Source organism: Melanostigma gelatinosum (assembly GCF_949748355.1).
Source record: "Melanostigma gelatinosum genome assembly, chromosome: 12".
NCBI classification, from domain to species: domain Eukaryota; kingdom Metazoa; phylum Chordata; class Actinopteri; order Perciformes; family Zoarcidae; genus Melanostigma; species Melanostigma gelatinosum.
This window is the reverse complement of record NC_136645.1, coordinates 4,376,774-4,403,878: the sequence shown is the minus strand read 5'-3', so window position 1 is coordinate 4,403,878 and position 27,105 is coordinate 4,376,774. Positions and strand designations below refer to the sequence as shown.

General features: G+C 42.7%; 2 protein-coding genes across 3 annotated transcripts in view; one reads left to right on the top strand and one right to left on the bottom strand.

The window, feature by feature from the left end:
- atrnl1a (attractin-like 1a) overlaps positions 1-5,272 on the top strand; it is a gene marked incomplete at its 5' end in the record, with an annotated part of 181,203 nt that extends 175,931 nt beyond the window's left edge. The window contains one exon of the mRNA XM_079280116.1: positions 3,090-5,272. Within this exon, the coding sequence (XP_079136242.1) occupies positions 3,090-3,211 (122 nt within the window). The 3' untranslated portion in view covers positions 3,212-5,272. The remainder of the gene's footprint in view (positions 1-3,089) is intronic.
- Positions 5,273-9,060: 3,788 nt separating this feature from the next.
- The window catches only part of gfra1a (gdnf family receptor alpha 1a), a 76,378-nt gene continuing 58,333 nt past the window's right edge, over positions 9,061-27,105 (bottom strand). For both annotated transcript variants that reach the window (XM_079280353.1, XM_079280354.1), the window contains 5 exons: positions 25,263-25,372; positions 23,921-24,055; positions 19,331-19,512; positions 14,425-14,472; positions 9,061-12,490 (listed from right to left, as the gene is read on the bottom strand). In XM_079280353.1, the coding sequence (XP_079136479.1) occupies positions 12,338-12,490; positions 14,425-14,472; positions 19,331-19,512; positions 23,921-24,055; positions 25,263-25,372 (628 nt within the window). In that variant the 3' untranslated portion in view covers positions 9,061-12,337. The remainder of the gene's footprint in view (positions 12,491-14,424; positions 14,473-19,330; positions 19,513-23,920; positions 24,056-25,262; positions 25,373-27,105) is intronic.

The following is a 27,105-nucleotide window of genomic DNA, read 5'->3' as shown; positions in this document are numbered from 1 at the left end:
GTCCCAGTTTTGGACGTCAGACATGTGCCAATATGTGTTTTCTGAGGAATGCTGTCCCTTGCTAATGACCCCGTGAGGGGATGATCGTTGTGTGAGGGGGTGTTAATGATGCGTCACCTCACAAAACAATCACATCAACGCGGCCGGTCGCCGCGGCAGCAAATGAGCACTTGCAGTCACCTGCAGTATAATTTGATTACTTTTGACCAATTTCATTTTGCAAATGGAGATGTGCGTGTTCACCCGGAAACATCAACACAATTACGATGGCAATTTGTCAAAGGTAAAAGCTATTTTGATGGACGAATATTCTGGTCCCAGATTAATAAGTGCCTACTTTGTCGTGAGATGAGTACTGGTGTTTTATCCCTTCAGGGTTCAAGGATCTAGCCAGGCGGTTGGCCGTGGACGGTGATCGTCTCGAGGTCCGCTGCACCGTCTCTCATGTTGAATGTCACATGCCACAGGTGCTCCAGTAATAAACACCAAATAGCGTCAAATTAAGAGAAAAAAATGGAACGTAATTCGCGACAGCTACGAGCCGCAGCTTGTCCATGGTGATCGTAGACGCGGTAGACGGGTGTGTACGACTGAAAATCATGCTGCCTGCACACCACGCTCAGACAGATGGGCCATTCATTTGATGTCTCGTGGAGGTGATTTTTTGATGTGAAGTAGCTTCTTGTCCTCCAGTTCACAGACAGCTGTCTGTCTGATCGGAGCAGCTCAAGTTAGATAATGTCTGAAATGTTGTTTGCATCCCTCACCTGTCCCTTGTCTTATTCCACTTCCTCTCCTTTTACATGAAGGTGAATCATTTACTAAACCTTTCCTTTTCTCATTTGTCTTTTCTTCTCATCGCAAGTCCCACTGCCTTTCCTTCTAACTGTTGAACATAGTTTGGATTATATAATGGAAGTTTAAAGTTTTTTAATTGTACAACTGAAACAGCAGTGCATTTTTCCACTGAACACTAAGAACATCATTTGTGGTTTAATCAGTGCCATGTTTTTTTTCTTTTTGGGCTTTTTATGTTCTTTTAAAATGCTGCATACATAACATACTTGAAAAAAAGTATTTAAAAGAACAACACAATAACAAAATACTGTAAAACAATAAGCATCGTATCTTATGTTTATTTATAGTTGGTGTGAGAAAGTTGTGCCTTCTGAAACTGTCTCAATTTAATAATAATTTCAATAAGGTCGCAAGCATCGTAGTATTTTTTTTGTGCCAACGTAGGCTACTCCTGATCCATGCTGATGATCAAGCTTGGAAACAGCAAACGGACGACAAAGTCTGTTTATTGTCTGTTTTAACAGCTTTTTAAGAGTTGTTTTTTGTAATTTCAGCTAGTCTCCTTTCTTATTTATCTTCTTCCACTATCCTGTTCATCTCTGCACCAATCTTGGCACTCTGAGATTTTTAAAAAAAATGAAAAGTGCATTACAAATAAAATGCATTATTATTATTAATATTATTATCATCTTTATCAAGGACTTGAGTTATCAGCTTTATAAGTAGTCATAACACAAAAACAAAACAACCTAATGGCACTGCATTGAAGTGGCCTAAAAGTAAAGTGGCAACCTCACAAACTCTTATGGAGGTGTTTACTCCTGAAATATACAGACGATCTGCAAACATGGGAGCAAACCTCCACTTCCCACAGCAACACAAACTAAATGTAAGCATTGTCTGTGGTTGACAAAACACAACCGAAGTGCCAAAGTGAAACAACAACCATGATGAGCCAAATTTCAAAATCCCAGCTGTTGCTAGTCGATGAGAGAGTGCATAACTGTTGCCTGCCATATTGCTCTGTATTGCTTGCTGCATCACAACTGCAAAATATGTAAGTGCACAGGTGCCTGCACACATACATAAACCTGCAGAGTCAAGTTTACACACAAGGCAACACACTGAGCAACTGTATAATCGGCTTTTCCCTTTCGTCCACGAAATAAATCCCAAGAATCGCTTGAGTGTGAAATTCTGAAAACAACCTGCATCCAAATCATATCAAGAGCACAACAGATTCCCTCCTCTGTTTGCCAGTTTTGTTCATTTGGCTCCTGCATACCGGTAGATTGAGCTCTTGTCATAATGACCATGTATTGTCAAGCCCACGGTTGTCAGGAGGGGAAGACGGGACTAGCTGCACTCACAAGAGCTGCCATGACTCTAAATCCACATTAACAACAGCAGCTACTGCCAAGGTAGCACAATGCTGCGATGTATCTGATGCCTTGGTGCAGCTGGCCTGCTCTCTGTAAGCCCTGCTGTGAAGAGCAAGAGTCAGATGCAGAAGTTGTTTTGAGAGGTATGGCATCCTGCTGGATGGTGAGGGGGTGAAAGGGTAAGAAAGCGAAAGAGCCAGGATGGTGGGAGTTACACTTCAGTGAACTCAGCGTAAAGCTCTGCTGAAGCCCGACAACACGAGCTGGAGAGATGTGGATAAAATGTTTTCTGGATGTTATGAGATGCCTACTGGTGGGATGACATGTGTCTCCACCTGTCACATCAGCAGAAGCTATCTTTGCTTTTTTCTGCTCTATTCTCATTGTATGCATATCTACAGTATATATATATATATATATATATATATATATATATATATATATATATATATATATATATATACTGTATACATACACATACACATTTCTTTGTCTACAAATAATCTTACAATTTTAAACAAAACAGAATGGGGCCCATTTTACCAAATGTGGTAAGCTGTGTTTAGCTTTAAGGTTCAGGTGTCATTTATATTTCCAAATCTTAAATTATTCATATATGTATTAAGTATTTTACATTTATGCATGGTGAGGAAGTTTTTCCCGTTAAAGCAGATCCCTCATTTAATACTGTAATGAGGAAACATAGAAAAACAAGAGGGGACCCACAATAGAACCTTGTGGAACTCCACATTTACCTCCGACAGTGGAGAGTGGATCTAGGGATAGGACAGTTATTGACCAAACATTTATCATCAGCCATCATCAAGCCACATATATAATACAATGATAGGAAATTAAAGCAGCATGTTATATATTTCTCTATTAACTCTTTTCTCATTGGGCTTCTAGGTATTGCTATAGCCAGTGCTCTGGTAGACACATCACAACAGCGAGTAATGGACTTCAAAGAAAGAGGCCTGGGTCTGAAGCACCGCAAACACACTGTGCACCACCAAGGGACCTGTGTATGACCTGGATTCCATCAACTAGGTACCATCGGGACCCCAGGGGATATTCTCATGGACGTTAGACTAAGGGACACATTGTAAACAAAGGCAAATTGGGTTTGGATGGTATTTGATAGTGGCTGGTCAGCAGGCATCCAAACTGAGAAAAGCGGCACTCGTCCCTCAATATGCTCTTCTAGTCTCTTGTGTGTATATGTTGGTCATGATGAGCCAGGAAACCAAGAACTGGACAGCTGCAGATTGACAGCGAAAATGCGTTTTTTCCACCACAGCTTTGGTCAGACATTTAATATGACTGCTGGCGGGCTTTTCCAGTTCCATGCCATATGTGGCTCTTTATCTCGAGGGCTCTACTTGTCTGTCGTGCAATCTGCCATACTGAGAGAGGAAAACACTTTGTTTTACACCATTAAAACAAACTAAATGGCTTCGAGCTCCTGTGAAAGATATTGAGCTGAAATGAAGTGAGCTGAAATGAAGTCCTCCTGACTTACAAACCCACTCAGACTCATGAGCAACGCTGGAAAGAACAACATGGACCTAACTTGATCAAAACACTGTAGTGGGTGGTGTTCTGCGACAAGGATTTGCTTGAGGATAAAGTATCCTCTGGGAACTTTAAAGACGACTACTGTTGAGATTATAAGAACGAAGATCATTGGATGTAACTATTGGCATTTGTCCTTTATGAAATATATGTCAATTTAGTTTTTCCCTGCACCAACATTTGAAGTTGTGATATCTGCTCAGGTCCTCTGTAATGGAAAAGGGTCCGTTATCTGTAGCTGTGGGCCTTACACATGTCTGTATATGCACTATAAGTGAAATGCTTCACCAGTACATTAGGACCCTCTGTGGGATAATATTATGCAAGTAATCATCCAAATGTTTATTCTGGGCTGCAATGTAACCTCATGGTCGGTATCATCAAACACGTACTACTGATGGTATTCAGATATTGCTGTGAAGATACACTATGCTTCTGCTCTCATGACCTGCATTTCATGCCCGTTTACTTGTGATACAAACATTTCTGTAACATATCTCCTTATGTAATATTTATAGATTATGCAAATGACAGTTAAACGATAATTTAACAAATACACTAAGGTTTTTTGTTGTTTTTTTAAACAGGAAGATTAAACAATAGATATTACAAAGAAAGTCTGTGCAGTATTTACTTTTTTGCTTGCATACACACATTCAAAGGTTTGGAGTCGCCTGCCTCTACAGTGCGATTGGGTACCATCAGATGGCTGAGAGGACCTCGCTATAGTTCTCAATGGTCTTTCATTCATTGAGAAAGTCCTCTTTACAACTTTGTATGAAGGGTTTGTTTTGTACATGGACAACACAATGCTGTACAATGGTTCAACCAGACAAAGATCCCTCTGAGCAATACCTGAATAAGAATAGATGAAATCACCAGTCATTGGTCAAATAAATTGGAAGCATAGCATCAAAGTGTGTGTTTCAGTGTCAAGTGCACAATAATGCGGCCTACAACAAGCTGGTATTAACACTCGGGTTGCTTTGTCAAAGCTATTCATCAAACTGAAACTCGACAAGAAATAGAAGGTTCGTCTAGGATTAGCATTTTTGAAACTGGATCATAGAATATCAGATGAACATACGATGGACTGACTAAATGAAAACCGATTCAATCGAATCACCGACTAGCCTGCCAAAAGAAAAACAGCTTTCCAAAAATACTGAGAGGCTAATTGTACCGAGTGGCCGAGAGTCACGCTTTTTGGATTGAAAACACTGGGACGAAATCAAACTATTTCAAATGTACACATTACATTCAGTGTCTGAATTCTACTGGTTTGCCTCTGACAAAATAGCCATCACTGATTTAAAGAAGGAAAAGTCAATATAACAGCTGATTCCAAACTTTTGAACAGTAGTGGATGTCTTCACGCACATGTCCTGTCTATATATTGAGGCTGATTGTGTTCATTCAGGCATTTTGTTTTCATGTACTTTTTGCACCAGTTTGTTGTCGAGACTTCTATTCACAAAGGGCAGCTCACCACACTGTTTGTGTCCATGTGAGCATAAACCTGTACATTTACAATTAAAACATTTTGATGCCTTTTTGTATGGTAATTTGATCCGATATACTCTGTGTGTTCTTACCTCTGGTGTTGTATCGATCGGTGTTCTCGGGATGTCAATAGGGTAAAATAACAAGCTCAGCCAACACTATAGACTCTGCCATCCAACACTGCTGATGGAGTTACAGAGATCCTGGCTCAGCAATGTCAATGGGCAAACAGAACGAAACAGTACTGAGCCAGAATGACTTCATTTACATTGTACGTGATTACGCAGCATCTCAGTGGTCACAGTTCTGTCACGACTAATTGATACCGTCAACATTTGATGTATGGTACAGGATTACATCCCTTTATATAACATCTTAGTGAACCTAAGAATGGCAAAACTGGTTTGTCGAAATTGTGTTGCCTTGGGACTACAGATGAAAAACAGCCTTTTGGCTAACTCTGGCACATTTGCAGAAATGTTTTTATTAATGTGCACTGTCCCGTTCAAATAAACCAATAAAAAAAAACATAAGGACACAGCGTATAGATATACATATAGAATAATCCATTCGTTGTACGTCTGTATTGCTTACCTGAGAAGCTTTGGTCCGTTTTAAAGCACAAAGCAGCAGCTGTATCCTTAGTCGTCAGTGGGGGATATGTTCCAGAGGTGATCTCAACATCTTCCAAGAATTAGACAATAATCGCAAAAAGAAAACGCCGACATACATTGTTTCCAAGGAACAGCAGCAGCGGATCTAGTGGCTGTCGTGCTCTGCTGTCTAGCTGCATTTCACAATCGTTCACAATCAGTGATGTAAATAACAGCTGGGTGTAATACTACCATGTCACTAATCACTTGCACATGGCTTATTTTACTTTAGAATACTTATTTTTTTCATTCAGTATGGAAATTATTTAAAATAAGCCGAACATGTGTTCAAATACAGCCCATTACCTTTAATTGAGTTGTGTTTGCCATCCACTATGTCCCTACTGAACTTTAATTTTCACAATCTGTATCAACAAAGGCGTAAATACCACTGAAGGCTGTTTCCACACCCTGCTTATCTGACTTTGACTCACTTCTTTGAAGTCTAATTTGGAACTTGAAAGGCCTTTCAGACCATTAAGTGATGCCAATGCTGCTACAGTCGCCACCATTAGTGACCAGGAGGAGACAAGTGCGCCCTTCTACACTCTGAGCTCACTGTATTTTTTTCTCAAGATGAAAGACTGCAGTATTTAGCATTAAGTGGGCTGCTGGCATCTCCGCTCAGCTCAATACCTGCACATCAGAGGCAGCAGGAAGTGGTGCACTTTCCCTTTTATCCTGATCCAAGATGTTTTAAACCAGTTCTGCGGCTGAAAGGGGCGGTTATGTTTTTAGAGTAAAGTCAATATAAGAAGCTCAATACCTGAACACACAAAACATCTGCAATTACACAAAGCGGGAAGGAAGAGGAGGACGCCTTGTCAAATTCATGACAGTAAAACAGATGTTAAGGGTTCACCAAAACATCCCCGTGTAACTTCAAACTTCAAACTCTGACCTGCAGCACATCCCTGTATAATGATATTATTATGAGATACCATTCTATTACTTTTTATGACTGTTTTCGGCGTACTATACACAAAAGAATACAAAGAATAACAGCGTGTTGACTTTGTCATCGTGCATGTAATCAACTTGACGTAACGGGGGTCAAACCTGGGACACCTGGTTGAAGAAGAAGAATCTTACAGTCGACTACATTAGAGCACAATGAGGTATGACTTTTTTTCGACATACTAAACTGACTTTTTAAGACTTTTTTCGACCTACTGTCTGCTCACAGTATCGTTCCATCTCTAACCGATTCATTCCCCCCTCTCTCACCCCTTTTGTCTGCCCTCTTTTCACACCCCCCTCTTGTGGAAGACTCATGGTCAGCTAAGCCACATTCTTGTGATCGATGCCCCATCCAGGACTCAATCCTGATGACATTATGCACCAATGGCGGCGGGTAATTTGGGCCGCCGTCCGAGGATGAGTGGCAGAATCAGCCGGGAGGCTGGTACAGGATTACAAAGCACACTGCTGTCCTCCACCTCCTTACACACACACACACACACACACACACACACACAAACATATTCACACATTCAACCAAACCACCAACCAGTCAGCCAGCCCTATGATGCTGTGAAGAATGCCGCCCCTGTCACCACCGCCCTCCATTCAATCCCAGCATTGCTCTGTCATGAATGGCCTTCTGGCCTAACAAAGACGCCCTTTTTTTGTCTACAGCGCACAAAGTGCAAAGATGTGAAGGATGAAAGAGGAGTGAAGCTATTGACACGCTGCATCGGCTTGATTATGTGAGCAGTAACCGCAGAGGCATCACGCGCGCATCATGTCACAGTCATGTTTCCAATCGCGAGGAAACATTTTGTGTCACACTGTAATCTGTGTTCCGTCCTATGATATCGATTCATACTTCTCTGTAGCTCTGTGACGGATGGATTTTCTGTGACTCACGATCGAAGGTTTTAAAATCCTTCTTGTAAAAGAATATGAGAGTTAATTTACCGACTAAAAACCTTGTTTGCCACTTAGATTTAGTTCTGGAAAAAATAAAAGATAAATGGCTTCACCGTTCAAACATTTCATTGAAGTCTTCCACTAATACTTACACTGAGGGGAATATTTAGATTCAAGGTTGTGTGTTTTGTTGTTTTATTTTAAAGCACCTTTATTTTCATCTTCACCAGCTTTGCCTTGCAAAAGCTTTCTTGGTGTTTTTCCGATTTTGTTGCATTACGACATGGAATCAAAGTGGACATTCATTCAGATTTTATGTAATGGACATACACTGAACAGTCAAAATTGTTGTGAAGTATAATTAACAAAATGAATTCATTCATTTAAAAAAAGAACCTTCCTATGAAAGCCATAAATAAGATCCGGTGCTACTAATTATCTCCAGAAGTAACATAAATGTAAATATCTTAAAGTCCACCTGTGTGCACTCACAGTATACAACGGAGCAGTGTTGAATACAATGTTACAAAAATGAAAGAATATGTAACCGCAACAAACTAAGAGAGCATCAAAACTCAGGGCATGAACAGACCAACGGTAACCTTGGAGGACTGGAAGGCTCCACAGATTAGAGCGTCCGTCCATCGGGCCACTTAGAGCCGCACAGAGCCGCACAGAGCTGAGCTTTATGGAAGCGTGGCCAGAAAGAAGCCATTGCTCAAAGAAAAACACTTTAGAAAAGACGTTTGGAGTTTGTCAAAAGGTTTTTTTTTGTTTTATGAAACCATGTATTTTTTCCTTTTATGGAGCCATAAATGAGAGCTGGGGGCCCAGTAGCCTCTTTACGCTGTCACTTTTCCATCCAACTCATTCTCCATGAAATTATAAGAAAAGTGGTTTTAATGAATAACTTTGAAGCGCTGAGACTCTTCGTGGTCTCCTGTTTGAATTACAGCGGAGGCGTTTCGTATACGTACAGAGAGGAGCGTGAGGGTTTAGTACGATTTGTTACCTGTGGTTTTTGTACAGTCATGGGAAATGTCAGGGATGATACAAGCATGTCTCGTCTCTTTGCTCTTCGCGGTTCCTTTCGGCTCGGTAACCCTGAGGTCAACGACATCAACTGGTGAGGATTCATCAGGCTCCTCGGGATCGCCTCAAAACTTTCTTTCAAGTATGATTACGTCGCCTCTCTGTGTTTCCCAGGCCTCTGACAGTTTTGCCTGATGGTTTCTTTTCGTCTTTGTTCTGTGAAATAACACCAAGTACAGACAGTCTGGGTGATTTAACAGTTTTTAATCATCATTTTTGTACAATAGATTTTACATTTTCACAAGCTAAGAAGTTAATGATGCCGGATGGCTGAGGGAGTCTGCATCTCCAAAAAGCCATTTTTGGTATTTTGTAACAACAGATGGGCTGGAGATGGACAGCAAACATATTCAACATCTTGAACTTTTCTTCATTTTTTTTATTGGGACCCGTACATCAGGAGGACCTGACCCAAGTCCTGAGGCCTTCTGAGCTCAGAGGAACTCTTTAAAGAACGGTGGAGCACTGAACCACCGCTATGAACCAAATTTGTCACGTCTTCCAATGAAGATATGACACTGGGATTAAAACACAACAGAAAAACATGAACAGACACAAATAAGTAAGACACAATTCTGAGAAATGTAACCAGTCCCAGTTGTTGTCGTGAAGCCGCTCATAAGCAACTTTGCCTTCCAAACTTCACACATTCAATTCGTGGAAATGTTTGCCCACTGTTGCCACCTCTGGTCTAATACAGCATAAAAAAATCAGCCTTCAATGGTACGGTATAGAATATATCTGTCTTTAACATTGATTTGTTTCCTTCTCAATCATCATGCATTGACAACCTTCTTTCTTGCTCAACCTGTAGTTATTGTCACGGTAACGGCACCGAAAAGTCCCCAAAAGTTGAACGGTTTAAGTATGAGCTCTCTGTGCCTGGTCCACCTCGTCTCTTCAAAATAGCAGAAATTAGTAAAAGATAGAAAAATAAGTTCAAATCTCAGCCAAAAAAACAACTCAACACCATATTTAAGCAACATCATAAATGGGGCTATGGTACAAAACAATATGCTTGGGACACAAAGTTGTATATAACTACAGTAGGAGTTACATTGATATCCTCTTTCTCAGATGCAATAATATTCCATAATCATGGAAGAAATATACACATACAAAAACAAACAATGTTCTGGTTTATTCAACGTACTCTATGTCGTATCTGAATGTCAAAATAGCTCACAATGCTCCGGAGTAGAATATCATCAGACATTTATGTGTCCAATTTATAGTTTCAGCCAAGTACATACAGTGCATATACCATGTTTATGCTCGGTAAACAACATGTCAGTTCTACTACACATTAATCATGTTTTTGAGAAGCTACATAAACCCAAGCAGCGTGTCATAAATGCTCCCGTCTGTGTCCAAATGGCTGAAGTAACTTGTTGAACATGCCACAGTGGGAAGTGCATTTCCTGTGAGGACAATTCTAAAACCATAGGCCGTCATCTGAAAAGCAGCTGTACGCGTCTACGTCAGAGAAATGAACGTGATGACGATGCTGTGGCTTTTAAGAAGAAGAGTCCCAGCAGTTCTCGGGAGCAGATTTACGAAAAGGATTTACGTCACATGCTGCGCCTTTGCTGCAAACTACGCTTTTGTTTGCTGAACCCCTCCCCCGAGCTGAGGTTCCTCAGTCGAAATTGAACAACTGTTCGTCACAGCAGCTTTGTAGTCCAATCAACATTGCTTCAACGAAAGCGAGCCATAGTCTGGACCCAACAAGCATTGTTTCCCCCTTTCCAGAATAACAGAAATAAGAGCAAAAGAGATGAGAATAGATTAAACAGTATGACTTCTTGGCTGCTAATGTTAACACACCTGGCTGAATATTATTAGAATAGAGTTACTTCCACAGCCAAGGAGAATATCCAGGGACGTACCGGGACTGAAATTCAGCCGAGACTTAGAGAAGCAGAGGCTTTTCATGCCGAAAAAGCTGTTTTTTGGCAGTGGTTTCAACACAAACACAACATTTGCGGTAGATGAAGACCTACAACATACTTTAAGATGTCTTTTCTGACACCTGCGGCTGGGCACGCCACGGATGAGGACCATAAAGTAACAGACATCACAAACTGACAAATAAAAGGCTATGAACAGCGGCCGGTGCGGCCCGAGCATATCACAGCTAACTGCATGATTCGATGGGGTTACAAGTTGTGTGAGAAGAAGCCTGGAACATCCACAGTTGCAATGGGAGTAAGAAGGAGTAGTGGAGCTGAGCAAAAGGTCAATATCAAGAGATCACTCCCTCCCCAAACACATGTTGAGAGTTTTACAATTGAAGCAAACAGTCGTAACACTGAACTGACAGAAACAAAAGGAGGCATTGAGCTTCAGCGCGATGGAGCTGCGAGTTACCATTGAATATATACTCCACCACAATATTTTATCCACAGCTCGTTTTAGTGGACGCAGTGAATCAAAGTACGTCAAAAATAACAGAAGAAGAAAGAAATCATTCAGGTAAAGCTGCAGCAGCTTCTCTGGCACCTTCCACAGAGAAACACTGACCATGACTTCGAACAATTACAAGTATGTACAATCACTGGTGAGCGGAGTGGATTCAGCCGTCCACAGCAGCGTGGGACCTACACTCCTGTGATCTCGGAGTATCAATCCAAAAAGAAGGGAGCAGAAAGCGGGTCGCAGTGTGTGTCTCTGTGTTTTTGTCTGAATGTGTGAAAGTGTGCGGTGTGTGTTTGTGGGTCTTTGCCTGTGTGCTTTTGCCAGCGGCGACGTGTTTTCAGTAAAGACGGTGTGGGCGCAGATGTTCTAACTGCTCTGATGTTTCTAGTTACTGGTATTTACCCTGAAATTCATTTCGTTTTTTTTTTGTCAGGTAAATATTCACGTGGACCTTTCATAAAAAATGTAAAATATCAGATCACGTCATTATCAAAACATACACAAAGCACAGAGGAGACTGAATAACACCTAAAAGGCTGCCCAAGGGATAACATGTAGCCATTACTGAACTGACTGTGACTTTTGAGCAAAAGATCCCACCAATAGCCTCAACACACAAACAGACATGGGGGACGACTCTGAAAAATCAATGCTATTTTACACTGCGTTCACCTTTCCAGGAGCCAACTGTGGTTTCTTGGAATGTAGTCATGGAGTATTTTCTCATTTCTGCCCAAAAGAGCAACAACGAAGCTTCAAATCCCTTTTTTTTTTTCAACTAACCCAAAGGGAACACACAGCCAAACTGAGTTAACACATATAGACAATTTTACAATTTTAGCACACAGCTGCAATGCAAAAAAAACATCAAAATTCATAAAAAACAACATAGTAGGAATTAAAAAGAGAGCGAGAATCCAGAGGGAAATAAGAGTAAAACAGGTATTACTGAGAAGAAAGACTATAATTTCTTGTTTTGCTTTTTCTTTTGTACAAATGTGTGTTTGTCAGTCCGTTGTAGTTTGTTGCTGTGAAGCGGCGAGGCTACAAGAAGCCGGGTGAGGAAAGCGCCAGCAGGCCGCAGTACCACAGCCAGAGCAGCGGGGGCAGCAGAGAGGCCAGACCCGCGGGCCGCGTGGAGACGGCCGAGTTCTCCACGATGGCATTGGACGGGCTCTGACCGTCTGTCTGGGGGTCCTGGGGGAGAGACAGAGAGTCGGTTCGGAATCACAGAGCACAAATCAAAGCTGACCGAATAACAAAATACATTTGCTGAGGGGGCTTTATTTAGCGAATTCTGTGTGGTCTCTTCGACCCAGTCCTCTTTCACTCATGTTAACCATTTATCTGTGTCGAAACAAAGGCCCACGCAGGCACCCTGCATCTTGGTTCACAGCAGAGTCAGCTGGACACGTTAGAAAGTTAGCTGGGGACAGATGTTCTGGCCAAATCACGAATGCAATGCTGGGTGGCTAGCTAGCAGTGAGAGTCATTTCAACCAGCAGGATCAACTCTAAAAAGAGGAGCCATCTCTCGTTTTTGAAACCAGGAAGCCATTGTTCCACAAATGATGACAAATATACCACAATTTAATTCTAAACTGTAGCTAAATAGAGCAGGATTAGCAAAAAATCTGTTAGAAGTTATCTCCCCGTTACACTGCAAACACACACGAATATATTCCTATATATGTAGTTTATGAGGAAAAACAGTGAGCCTCAAAGCATATGCTTAATCTGGATAATATACAAAGGTCAGTATGTATAAATTCCCTCTTCCTCTGTAAGAGTAACCTCACGTAGTCTTGCACAATGTGACCATTCAGAGACAACTGGTTTCCACACAGTCGTCGCTGGTCCGAATGTCCAGATGGTGGCATGAGAACGTTCCATGAATCAGCTGTGGCAGGTGCCTCTGGATCTCATCCACAGCAGACTCTGGGATCTTTTTCAACACAGCTTGACAAATGACCACCAAAACACCAACTACAATGGCATCAAATGCTGCCAAGCGTTTCCAGCATCAACTTTTAGGTATTTAGGTCTTTCATTTATTTTATGCATCACACACATTGCATTTTCTTTCTACCGGTACCGGCATCTTATATTCACCGGGAAATACAGCGGACATTCGGTTGCAGTTGAATTAATGCATGCAAGATGTGGCATACTTCAAGTTTAATGCAATAATATCACCGATAAAAACTCTTAAGCGTATTCATCTTGTATGACACAGTAAAAAAATCAAAAGGTTGTTCTCATAATTAAAACGCCACAGTGGAGAGCAAAGACCTATGTGTGTGTGTGTGTGTGTGTGTGTGTGTGTGCATTTGCATGTGCCATCATGCGTAAGTCTGTGTGTGTGTGTAGAGCTTCACCACCGGTCTTGTGCTTGCTAATAAAGCTGCAAGCTAACGGCTGGGTCATCTCCTCCAGACCTGTCCCTGCCTCTATTAAATGTCAGTCCAGTGCATAACAGTGCCTTATTATTGTACAATGACATTTACAGTGAACTTTAAAAGCCACCAGATAAGCAACAATTCCATTTAAGCCTCAAAGGAACTACAAAGACCAGTAGTTTACAAAGGAGGCGGGAAGGATTGCCGCGGCAATTACAGTCAGCGGGAGGTCAGAGACTTCCAACGTCGAGGTCGGATTACAGTTTGTGATTATTTGATCGCTCCAGCAATTGCCTCGTGGTCTTTGATGAAATTGTTTGTTGGTGTAAAGGTGAATCGTTTTTTGGTGTTCATCTCTCAACACATCCAGGTTTTGACAGGCGGTGATATTTCTACCGGGGGTTCTTTGGCAGCACGTTTGACAAAGTGTCCCTATGTCACCAATACATGATATCCAAATGCACTGCAACAATCAGCTCGCAAAGAGCTGGAACATGCTGAACAGGCAACAATGGCTGCCCAGGTGGTGAGATGATGAGGTAGATTCCTTGAAACTATTCCAACCTTTAGTTAAATGAATATCTTCGGGTATTTTATTTTGCTCCACTCAAAGTTATGTAGCTGCTTCGCTGGAAGTAGAAAGATCTTTGTTCGACTAGAATAACATTTGTTGTTCATTGGATACATTTTCTCATGACTCGAGTTGAAATCCATAAAATCATAATCGACTTACCACACAGAAGACACCGTCAACAGTTGAGTTTGACTTCAATTTCTGCGCCTGCAACAGAAAGATAGAGAATCTCAATCCATGTTACGACACAAAACATCCACAAAAACACGTTTTGTTTGCCGCGATGATGATAAAAGATCCGAATGACAAACAGATGACATGTTAATAAAGTTTCAAGGTGAACCCATGTCTTAAAGTGTTCACGTTACATGAGGACAAAGAAGCATTGAAGCGCTTTGACAACTGGGAGCGCACAGAGGATCTGCAGTAATTCATTTGCTTTGATCGACAATCGATGGAACAATCTGCGATCTAATCAGGCTGAGCATATTCTGTCAATATGTTGATGCAACAGCTGCAAACATCACACACACACACACACACACACACACACACGTTCAAACACTGTGACTGAACTTCAAATAAGCGTCACATTCAATCTGAACGTTTATGAATGCTCTGCGCTGATCCGATCGCAACAACAGATTGGAAACTGACGTTAAAAAAACCCAACAAAAAAAACCCGACCGACAATAACCGTGGCTAGTTTACCGCGAGAGCCTGTTAAACCTTTACAGCCGCTCATCTTCTCAGCCGGAGGAGAAGACGAGTGAGGCTGAGCACAGAGGGACAGGCAAACCCAGACTTTGATTTCATCTCAGATTGATCATCCAATGGCTGTCGCACAGTCTTTGAGTCTCTCTCACACACACACACACACACACACACACACACACACATGTTTCTATGTTTCGTTATCTAAAACTACTTTAAGGTTCAAATTTGGAAAAATAACCTTTCAGGGTTCGAAGAAACCAACGGTGACTTCCAGCAGGCAGTGGTTGAGGTCTGCATACGTTTGGGCAACTAAAACACTCGGTTAATACTTGGAAAATATCAAAGTAACACCATACCAAACTCCAAACATTCTTCTAGCCTACAAAGGCCATCACTAGCCATGTGTATGCTGCAGAATCAGCCGATATGAATGCAATTTCCACAAAGGCTGTACTGGAACTTTAGTATTTACTGTATCTTTAAATGGAATCATATATAGTACATTGTTACATATTATATCAAGAATATCATAAGGAGAGCACCGACTATAATTGTGTATTCGAGGCCTTATGGCTCCAGTTTAAATGAATGTATAAGGAAAAACATGTGCAATCAAGTCATGAACCAGAAAAATAAATAAAAGCACAAACAAAATGCATTCAGCACTCATTAATGTTTCTCATTCTCTTTTAGTCTTCAGGTACATTTGGTAAAAGGTAAACGTGATGAGCACCTTTGTTGATTGCAAGCTAATGACGAGGCCTTGGAATCAGCATCTGAACATCTCGTTTTTACAGTTTGTGTCTTGAGAGAAGATTTTCTCTGTTGCTTCTCTGCATTCAGGACAGATGCTATCAGTGAATGCATGAATGGCTTCTGGGTATTTATGCATGTGTGTGTGTGTGTGTGTGTGTGTGTGTGTGTGAAGGTGTGACAGAATAATAAATGTCTCCAGCATTCACAGTATCGTGAATTCAGACCAAAAATAGGGATGCACAGGATGTTGCAGGCAATGCGATACAGAAAGCGAGTCACTGTATTCTGTTATTACACCGTTGCTTCAACGCTCAATGAAAAAGGAAAAGGCTGAGGTGGAATGATGCCTATAAATCACGGCGTATTTGCAGTCCCCCGTATAAAGATCACAACACAAGAACAAGCCAGGAATTCAAAGTGTGGTCGCTGAAAGAAAAAGAAAAGCGATGTGAGGAGCTCGATGATTACACACAACAGTTTGTGTTTCCTGATGAGTACCCATCTGTGTTCGGAGTCATGGCTTAGATGTATTCGTTTTCACAACTCAGATAAAAACACGGAGAGATCATAACGATATTACACTTTTACAGCTCATCGCTGAAGTCTGAACTCCTGAGGGCACTTTGAGAGTTTCACAACAACACATTTGGAAATTTAAATGACACGCGAGTGAATCTTAGAACGTAGACTCCATTTAGAAGTGGGGCTCCATCTGCCACTGCTAATGTTTTCACTGCTGTAATGTCTCCACTATGATTCAAAACTAACAACTTCAGCAATGTAGAGGCTCGTCTTGCCGCACGGACACAGCGAACGGCACAATCTGTGATCCAAATGTAAAGAAAAGGGTCACGTAACTCCCACAACAACCATCCCTCAGAACACAAGAGCAGACCTTCTGCAAGCAAACAGAAAAGCTGTGAAATGTTTATCGATCTCGATTCATATCCAACAAATGCTGCATTTGAACTATGCTTTCTTACTTGCCTTACTTACAGTCTAGCCACGCAGACACTTTGGGCTTAACTTCCCCTTCATATCCAGCTTTGTGGTTCCTGAGCTGGATGGATACGGTGTCTTAAGATTTGTAAATCATGCCAGCATATGAAAGCCATATAACCTTTGTATGCATCCTTTAATATGAAACATCTGCAATGCTTATTTTCCAAATATTTGTACGTCAACAAATTCAAATATATATTCCTGCCTTGTGTCCACGTGTTTTGCATTTGCCTAATACCTGCCTGTTCTGAAAAGTCACATTAGCATGAGGTAGATTTCCATATGTGTCCAGGACACTTCCTGCCTGCTTGGGAGGGAGTCAACTATATTCATAAGAACAGGCTGATGGAGCCCCGGGGCTTGCAAACTGTGTACGTGTGTGTGTGTGTGTGTGTGTGTGTGTGTGTGTGTGTGTGTGTGTGTGTGTGTGTGTGTGTGTGTGTGTGTGTGTGTGTATAAGTCGTTTTATCTGTGCTGGGTTTGCTGTGGGGCTAACTCTAAACTCTGAAACGTAAAAGCCGTCCTGTAGGTTTTTAAATTTCCTCTCAAAACTCAAGAAGAAGAAGTCGTGAAGAAAAATTGTGAAGAAGAAGAAGAAGACATTGTAAAGGCTCTGTGCTGCGGTGCATTGAGCTTCAACATGCATTCGACATTGTCGCAGACGAGTCAAACTTGAATTGAGAACACTGACGAACGGAAGGTATTTTCCTAAAAGAAACACTCGGAGCTGAGGAGCTATTTATACAGTTACATACCATATACAATTTGAATACAGCAATGCAACCAAATGCTTCCAGAAATGATAATTTAGCATGCCTTTGCTTGGTTTATGCTGGCCTGCGTCACTCAATCGAAGTCAAATCAGTTTTAGAGACTGTAAAACCGGTTGTGCTGTGACTGTGGGTATGCCATTGAAATTTGTAGGCTTTATTTCAAGTAATATTTTAGACACAAGTGCTTTTTTTCAGGCGACCCTGAAAACCTTTTCAATTTGAGCTGTGCCATATGTGTATTTGTTATTAACCAGTAACATATACACAATTTTACAGATATCAGCACATCTCACAAGTGTTACCTGTATTATACAATCAAACAATCATTAAAATAGACCTTGTAGTTGCAGAAATACACTCTCTTTAGTGTGGGTATGCAATTTTCGAGCAGAGGCCTAAAAACAGGGGCAGTGTTCAAGAGGTTAACTGGTTTCTCCTTTCAAGCGATGGAAAACGCACCACTGTAAGTGTTGCTGGGCTGTCGTTGGCCGGATGTTGGAGAGCAGCAAGGTTCTGAGTCACTGGTTGATGCTTATTCTTCTGCGTGTGTGTGAAAGAGAGAGAGATCAATGAGAAGGTCTTGTCCCTCGAGTGTGTCATTACAGCAGCATAGCCTGCCTCGATGCCAACACACACACTCTAAATCCTACACACATAAAAGCATGCACGCATGCAGTACACACTCCACTGAGGAACTGCACATGTACACTGATACACTGGGAAAGTGCTTCAGCACAACTCTCTTATCAACTTGCACTTGACGTGCTGTCAGAGCAGTGCCGACAGCACGTACGCACCGCTACACAAGCAAAGCTCATTATCAGTGCAGGCTGTGCGAGCGTGTCAGCGCACTGGCATTTGTGTGTGTTTGTCTGTAATTGCATCTGTCTGCAATATCTGTCTGTGTGAACTAAAGCTGCAGGACGGTATGCCTGCAAATCAGTATGTGTGTAGGGCCGGTCCAGAATAAAGCTTTGAGCTTTTGGTGGCTGGTAGATGAAAAGAAAGGAGCCCAAAAAAAATGTAATCGCTTTTTACAATAGCATTTATTGCTACATTTATTATTTAGCACGCCATCTTGGTCTCGCATGCGCTTCTCAATCAATATTACATTATTTTATTTTGAAAAGTGAATAAAGGTATTTGTTATTTCTGAACATCTGCTGGGGAAAACTGGTGATTTTAAGCCACAACATAAACAATACCCTCCTATGCAATGCGGAGCATCATCAACAATAACAGCAACATGAAGATTTATGAATGATGAATGTGGATTTCAGTTAGTTAGTCAGGTAAACAATAACTTTGTGTGATTTCATGACGCTTCATCGGGTTATTATATGTTATTAGATGTGAAATCGCTCTCAGTCCCTGTCGTCGCTCGGCTGGTAATGACGGTATTATCCCCACTTCCTCCCCGACCCGGGGGGGGGGGGAGCCCATCGCCGCTGCTCAGGATTGCTGCTTGTGATCCCCCAGTTTCATCAGCCGGATAACTCTTGTTATCAGTTGGCTGCTCCCACTGCCAGTGCCTTATGGGGCACAATGGGGCCGGCACACACAGGCACACAGATGGATCAACACACGGGAGTGTGTCAACAGCCGGACTGACGAGGGCGAAGGAGACCACGGAACAACACGCAGTCGTATTTTATGTACCAATACTTTCGCTAAATGATTTGCTGCAGTGAGACACTGCTGGCCCTGCAGGAGAACAGGGTACAGTTTGGAACCATTTTACCAGCTACAATGATACAAGTGTGCGTGTGTGTGTGTGTGTATGTGTGTGTGTGTGTGTGTGTGTGTGCGTGTCTAACCTGTAGGCTGCCACAGAAGTGGTAGATGCCAGGGTTTGCGTTGATGTTGTTGTCGATGGTGTTGGGGTTGCGTTGGCGGTTCCTCTGGTAGGGGGTGGTGTTGGAGGTGGTGGTCTGGACAGGGGACATCGGCTGCCACACTCCCACATCCGTCCCATTCCCGAAGGCCTGGATGGCGTTACCTGCACAGGGAAAGTGAGGGACGGACTTTATAGCTGTGAACAACAGATACGTTTCAGCGTGTAGGTTCGGGGGTGGACATGAAGCAAGTCAGCAGACAATCAAAGCAAACAAACTCATGCTTGAGGTTAATTGCATTAACCTCTGGAGGTTAACTATCCGTACGACCGGCGGTGATTTAAACCAACAAGTTTTTCGTGACTACGATGTCAACGTAATGTTTCACTCGGATTAAACGCTCCAAACAATCATGAATCACGCGCTTGTTGGTCCCCATGTTAGAATAAAGCTTTATATCGCACCGGCCTAAACCACAATTAAAGGCGAGTTAGAAGGTACTTTAGTTTTGTTATCACTTCCCCCGCATTATAAATTCACCACACAGTCAAAAACCTGAGTGCTGAGGTGGCTATTTACCATTAGAGTCCATTAGTGGCCCTATTAATAGCGTTCTATGGCTTTGATGTAAAAGACACACACATCAGAGGAAAGCTGAGCTTTACAGAGCTGCTGTTTGAACGTAATGATATTCTTCCCTCCAACAGTGAATCACGACCCTGATACTGACGTAAAGGAAAGAAGAGCTGATCTGCATCACGGCTCTTTAACCCCACTCAAATAAGTCTCCATGATGTGCAGCATATATTCACATGAATATGATGTTGGCACCAGCCGGAGGACATGAAGTCTTTCAAGTCAACATTCGACGTTTGTTTCTTTAATTCATGGATACGATATCTCTCCCAAACAAAGAGTCAGTCGGTCAGAAAACACTCATACGAGTCATTCTTATTCTTTTGGCATAGCCTCTTGCTGAGTAAGTTGTGAGTCTCTTTGGATTTTGTGAGTCTGAAGTTGGTAAATGTGCTGATTCAAGTCCACGCTTCCACACTGTGGCATCTTACAGCCCTCGTTTTATGTATTTTACTGTGTCGGAGCCCCGCAAATGGATAGTGATGACCAGTTATGATGTACGTTGTGCAGAGTAAGAAATTAAGATAATGATGTAAACAATAAGAATGAGAAAACAGTTGAAAAGTGGCTGTTGTTGTGCTCCACAGCTGTGGTGCTGTTGGTCATTCCAACCCAACGTGTACGTGCATGTTGATGCGTTAGTTGGAGTGGAGTGACTGTTGTTCAGAGTTACTGTGGGCAGCGTGGCCTCTTCTCTTACCCTGCCCTCAAAAGAACCTCTGAGTTAGTTCCTCTCTGCACATTTAATCAACGTGACTATTAATCTTGAACTAAGTAGATCCGGACACTCCCTGACTTCATCTGCTGTGCTGGATTTACCTCTGGTGAGACCAGACATCCCAAAAGATGGAACGTCTCTCTCTCTCTCTCTCTGACCAAGAAGTAAATATAATAAGCATACATTTGTGACGACTGAAGATAAATAATAAAATCATGCATTGGTATTTTACTGGTTATGAGTCCAATTCATATACTTTGGTTTCAAAGTGCGTTTGTATGTATGTGCTGTTGGAAGGAATTAGAGCAGCACGTCGAGGACGAGCCCGTCTGAAATAAACTGCCATTTGGAACAAATCGTTTTCTTCAAACTCAACAATGCTGCTTTCATGTTCTAGTAAAATAAATGAATGGTAAAAAGCTGGCGATATGTGCTGCCGTTCATATCTCAGACGCACGAATCAGCTCGTATCTCCTGTGGGCGGGACTAAGACGAGGAGAGGAGAGGAGGCGAGGAAAGGAGTTGAGCGTGCACAAACTGTGAAATGGGAAAAGCCCTGAGTCTCATTATTTTAAGTGAACGCTCTCCTGGGAGAGGCTGCTTCCTTCTACAGCCAATCACCGATTCCAGGAAGGGATGACATCAGCACACGCTCTAAAACCACATGAGGTATCACCTTGTAAAAAAACTGCCGTTATTGTCCTTGTTCTAAACCCTAAAAAGAAAGTCTCAACCATCAAACAGCCCTTTTGTGTAGTGATGATCAGAACAAATGTCTGATAGGTGTGTGTCACAGTGTGACATACATATAAGAGCAGAGCATTCGTCCCAATCGTCTCTGAACAATACAGCATGCAAAGTGCAGTCGAAGTATCACAGACAGTCCTCTCTCTCTCTCTCTCTCTCAGTCTTTCCACATTCTCTCTTTCCGTCTCTGCTCGCTCGTTCCCTCTTGTAGTTTCTCTCATGACCCTGTAGCCGGCGTGTGTCAGGATCTTCAGAGGTGTCAGTTCCAGTTACTGCTGAGCAAGCGTAACAAGGAGGGTATGAAAGGAGGACATGGAAGACAGAGAGACGGGATGAGCCGAAGGAAGCGACGCGAAGCACCGAGCGGGAGAACAAGTACAGGGGAAGGAAGGGAAGAGAGAGAGAGGGAGAGAGAGAGAGGGAGAGAGAGCGAGAGGGAGAGAGAGAGAGAGAGAATTGTTCCTCCACTTTGCCCTTCGCTTGGCTCCCCACAGTGAATAAAAGCAAATAATAGATATATAGAGAGAGCTTGTTTTAACCCACATTAACACACGCTGATATTGCAAAGCTCACGTTGACACACTGGAACACACTCGTATATGATTGTGCGGAACATGCAGAAGCAAAGACATGTACATCTCACAAACACACTCACTGAGAAACACACTCACACACTCACACACACACACACACACACACACACTGACTGCAGCAGCCCTTATTATCCGCTGCAGACCAACCTCATTAACCCTGACTGGTAAAAAGACAACAGAGCAGAGAAAACAAGAGAACTCACCCACCTCTTTGAGACTATGACTCATTAGTCTGAACGCGCGCCATTTTCCAGCAACACACCTACTCAGGAACCTATCGGCCAATTGACTGATTGATACAGGCGTCTTGCGGCTGATTGCCTCATCAATTGGACGCCATGTTTACATATATGGTACGAGGCTTTCACCTCAAGACACAATTACAACTGGATGAGATGTCAAAACAACAAAACACATCACCTGGTGTGGTTCTAGATATTGTGCGTCCGCTTCAGGTTTCCATTTACAGACGTGAAAAAGCGGCGTCCCAACCAATTACTGTTTAATTCAAGCAGCTGCAGCCAACCTAAGGTTCTGCTATACTTCCATAGGACTGGGGTTCAATCATTTCATGAAACCAAAATCCCCTCAAATCCCTGATTGAATCTATTTGGGTTCAGCTTTCGCCGAGTCTGCTCACTGCTGCAGAGTTTGATAGAGTTTCTTTTTCTCACACGTGATCTTTGGTTGAGGAGAGAAACCCGGCTGAAAGAAAGAACAGTACGCAGACAGCTCAGTCCCATTTGGACCAAAGGAAGTCAGAACTAAAAGGATCAAAACTCAAAGATCAAAACTCGAGATCTGGTGGCCGCAGCGCTAAACACATCCAGCTATTTCATTAACATCGGCCATTTAAACGCAACCCTGACTACCACACTTCGTAGACAATAGGCGTACTTCCACATGACAGTCTAGTTGCAATCATTGCCAATAATCTATTTATTGACAATCCATTCATCCTTTTCTATCTCTATTATGAATATGACAAACCATGTTAGGATCACTTTTAGTTTTTTCGTGAGCTAATCCTTCAGAATGGACACAGAACTCATCATTTAAAAAGGGTTCATTTTCCTCATCGTAACAATGAGAATGATTTCGTACCGAGTCTGTTGCCATCCAATCAAGTAGTCTCCTGGAATCCTGAACCCAAGCGTAAGTGATTACAAACATTCGTCCAGCTCGGGTCCACTCTGTCCGTGGCCCCGTGTTCTGACCTCCGAACAGTAATCGATGAGGAATCACATGACACTTAAACTGTGTTGTGGAGGAAAGCAGCTGGCTGACTGACGCCGAATGTGCGGCCAAAGCAAAAGGTGCAGAATTAGCTCTGATTACAGAGCAACACAATGAATCTGGCTCTTATCTCCACAGCGCGGTGAATGTCCTGCAACTTATGCATCTTGGCTGGTAATGGGTGTGTGTGTGTGTGTGGGGATAGAGAAAGACTGTGTGTGTGTGTGTGTGTGTGTTTGAGGTGGATTGTTAATTAAAGTGGTTATGTAAGAGGGCTGGATGAAAAAGCCGCTTTCTGTCAAAGATCTGGAGCTACAGCTACAGCTTTTGGGCACACACACACACACACACACGCGCACACACACACATTCCGACAGCGTGGTGCAATGTGACTGGTTCCTCTATAATGCACAGGGATAACAATGCCAGCAGCAAAGGGATATATTTGGTTAGAAGGAGAGAGCGAGAGAAGGAGCGACAAGAGAAGAAAAGAGAGGATGAAAGAGGAGCAGAGCCGAGTGGATGGATGGAGACGGAGAGTGAACCGAAACAGAAAAACGACTACAGTAGAATAGGAAAGAGTAGAAGAGAATAGAGCGGTGAGCAGCTGGTCCGGCAGCAGCCGGCAGAGGGTTAACTTACGGAGGCAGGTGTTCTCGGTGAAAAACTCGGTGAACTTGTCACACTCGTCCTTGTTGTTGCCGCTGTTGCTGCAGTCGCAGAAGGGTGAGACGCTGATTTTGGGCAAGCGCAGGTAGTTGGGAGTCATCACGGTACCTGCAGCAGGTGGATGGAACAATTCATTCATCTGTCTTTGATCTCCAGACGAGGATACTCTCTAAATTATATTCGAGAATCCCAATATGCTGCTGACTGCCGAGAAAATAAAAGGATATTAAAACCATTTAGGACTCAAATTATCATCCTCCTTCTGTGTTAAAAGATGAATGCCATAGTAACAAAGTCAACGCCTCGTTACATTCATTTCTCCTTCCCGGGAACACGAGCAACGCAGTGTGGTGGAGCCGCAATGAGGAATGGGCTTCCTCCATGCGAGGGAGAGTAAACTGCTTCAGTCAGTGATTTCTCACTCCACCAATGGATGGTTCTCAGGTGCTGGCTGCGCTCCCAAAACAAGGCCTTTTTTGGTTTTGCAGTACGCAGAATGAATTGCCGGCGTGTGGACAGTGCGATAGTACGCGCGATCCAGGACGCAATGGGTTGTGAGGACTGTTCGGAAGGTCAAAACACTGATTGAGGCTGGGATTAGATCAAATGAATGTCCATCATTTCCGTTGATTACAACATTGTTTTCATCACGTTTACTGCTTGAGATCTGAAAACAGAAGCGGGTTTAAGATACAAACCTCCAGATTAGACAATCTACAATGGAGGCAAAGGGCTGTGACTCAAAATGTTCATTGCAAACAGTCATCATCACCGTTACGGACCCACTTCCTGCTTCTCCTTTGACCTGCTGTACTTACACAGACACAGGTTTTCTGTTCCATCAGAGGTTACGACCACAATTTCGAAGAGCAATCACTTTAAGTTGTACCCCCAAATAAAGCAGTTCAATAAACAGTCTACAACTTGACTGCTCATTTTGTAGTCTCGTCAGACTTGGAAGTGATGTTGCAGCGTTTCCAAAATCACGGCAGTTCATTTAATCGCTACAATTTTAGCGTCACCTTGGTGGGATCTTAACGAAGACGTCCTTGGAGATCATCTGTGGTGTTTTATTTTTGCTTCATGAATCCATTTCAATTAGGACCTTTTATTTATTTTGGCTATCAAACGTGTGTGTACCCAGATTTCAGGGTTTACTTTGGTTCGTGCAACATTGTCATCAGCAAAAAGACAACAAAAACAAGATCCAACTCAGCAATAATATCCTTTAAAGACATCATTAAAGAGAATTAACAGCAATCCACAGAGTGGAATGCTGAGACGAGGCCGACCAATAACAATGAAGCGTGCTCACCAATCAGACCGGAGTACGAGAGGAGGCAGTCTGCGTAGTTCTCCTTCAGGCAGCCCGACAGCGAGCGAGGCTCCGGCTGGCAGTTGACAAAGAAGTCAGCCAGTCGTGACCTGCAGCACAAACAGATTAACGTATTCCAGAGCCACACATGATTGTAGCCCCGACAGATTTCATTTGAGAAATTCAGATGGCCAATGTGATTGGAATGTGCAGCAAAATGGCGGGTCCAAATGCGCGGCGGCTGAAAGTAATTTCTCTCGATGCAATTAGCCTTCTTAATGTCTGCCTCCAGTGGAGTAAGATGGCCCTCTTACGTATGCTGCTGCGGCGGCTCTAATATCCTGGAATGAATGAGGCTAAAGGCAAATTCCCCACCAAGTCTGTTCTGTTTCATTTACTGCCTTCACAAATGTTTGTTTACATTTTGCCACAGGTGCAGTGGCACGTGAAATTGAAATGGAGTTTGGCTTCCAAAGGAATTCACCATTTTAGGTGAGATTGAGTGTGTACTTTGAAACAAAGCCTTCGAATGTCACTTTTCAAACGCAACATCTTTATGGAAAAGTGATATGTTGCATCATTCCTTTTAGCAATATTAACATTATAACTCAGAGTATTAATTGTTGCGCTATTTTCCAGCCGGGCAGGGAAACAACAACAACAGCAACAGTCAGATCACAGGGCCAATGGGCATAAGGAGGCCTGAACTACTCAAATAAGGCCAACGTAGTACAATGAAATGATAATAATAACAAGACAATCAATAGAAAAGTATTAACATGAATCTAAAAAATAAAAATAATATTAAAATAAATGAATAAAACATTTTCCTTGATATAAATAACAGGAACAGAGGTGTTCTGTCTGTATACATATTCACATGAAGCATTGCAGACGAGTGTGAAACTGTCACTGACTCTGCAAACACACTTGCGAGAGTTTTGCATTAGAGAAACAAGGAGAGCAGAATCCTGTGTTTCTCTGAATGTCACAGTGACAGCCAGCCACCAGGATGTGTGGACGCAAGCACGTCCTACAACAAACACACACACACACACACTCGCATATACGTGCACTCGCAGTGTGCTCTATCTAATCGCACCAATCCGGTGCAGAGCGGCGCGCGGCGAGAGTTGTCGGAGCAGCCGGTATGCTACGCCTGACATATGGTGAGGGAGCTCGTGGAAATGCATGGCTTTAATCTATCTGTGATAACTGACACATGGACTGGGAGGAAGCTGTGCTGCAGTGAGGCCTGTTGTTCAGCCCGGAGCGCACGTCTGACGGATAGACAGCGCAACGGGAAGAAAAAAGAAAAGGAAACAAAAAGACAGAGACGGACGGACGGATAGAAACTTGCAGTTTGAATATACTGCTGTCACGCTGCTTGCTGTTAAGTAGAGGCAGCAGGGTGAGGAGAGAGGGAGGCAGACCTGAGGCCATGGTCCAAATGGAGCTCACTTATGATGTCTAATGCTTCCATTTAATCCCAGAAAGCCACAAGACTACTGGCTGTGGGCTCTAGAGACTGCATGAACACACACTCACACACACACACACTTCAATGAAGGTGATGTCATGTGTCAATCACTGAACCGCTCTTTTCCGTGTGTGAATCTGAGCCTTGAGGCGATTTCTTTCTGCTGGTGATGGTCACTGCAGTGACTGCACGATGTAAAGAGGTGTCCAAGGGGCACGTTTTGTGCCTGTGTGTACTTGTACAATGTGGGGACACGGTCTCATCATGGGGACTCGCCTTACATTTGGGTAAAGATAGTTTAAAGTTTTAGGGGTTCAGACTTTATTGTTAAGATTAGTGTTCCTGCTCGGTTAAGGTTAACCC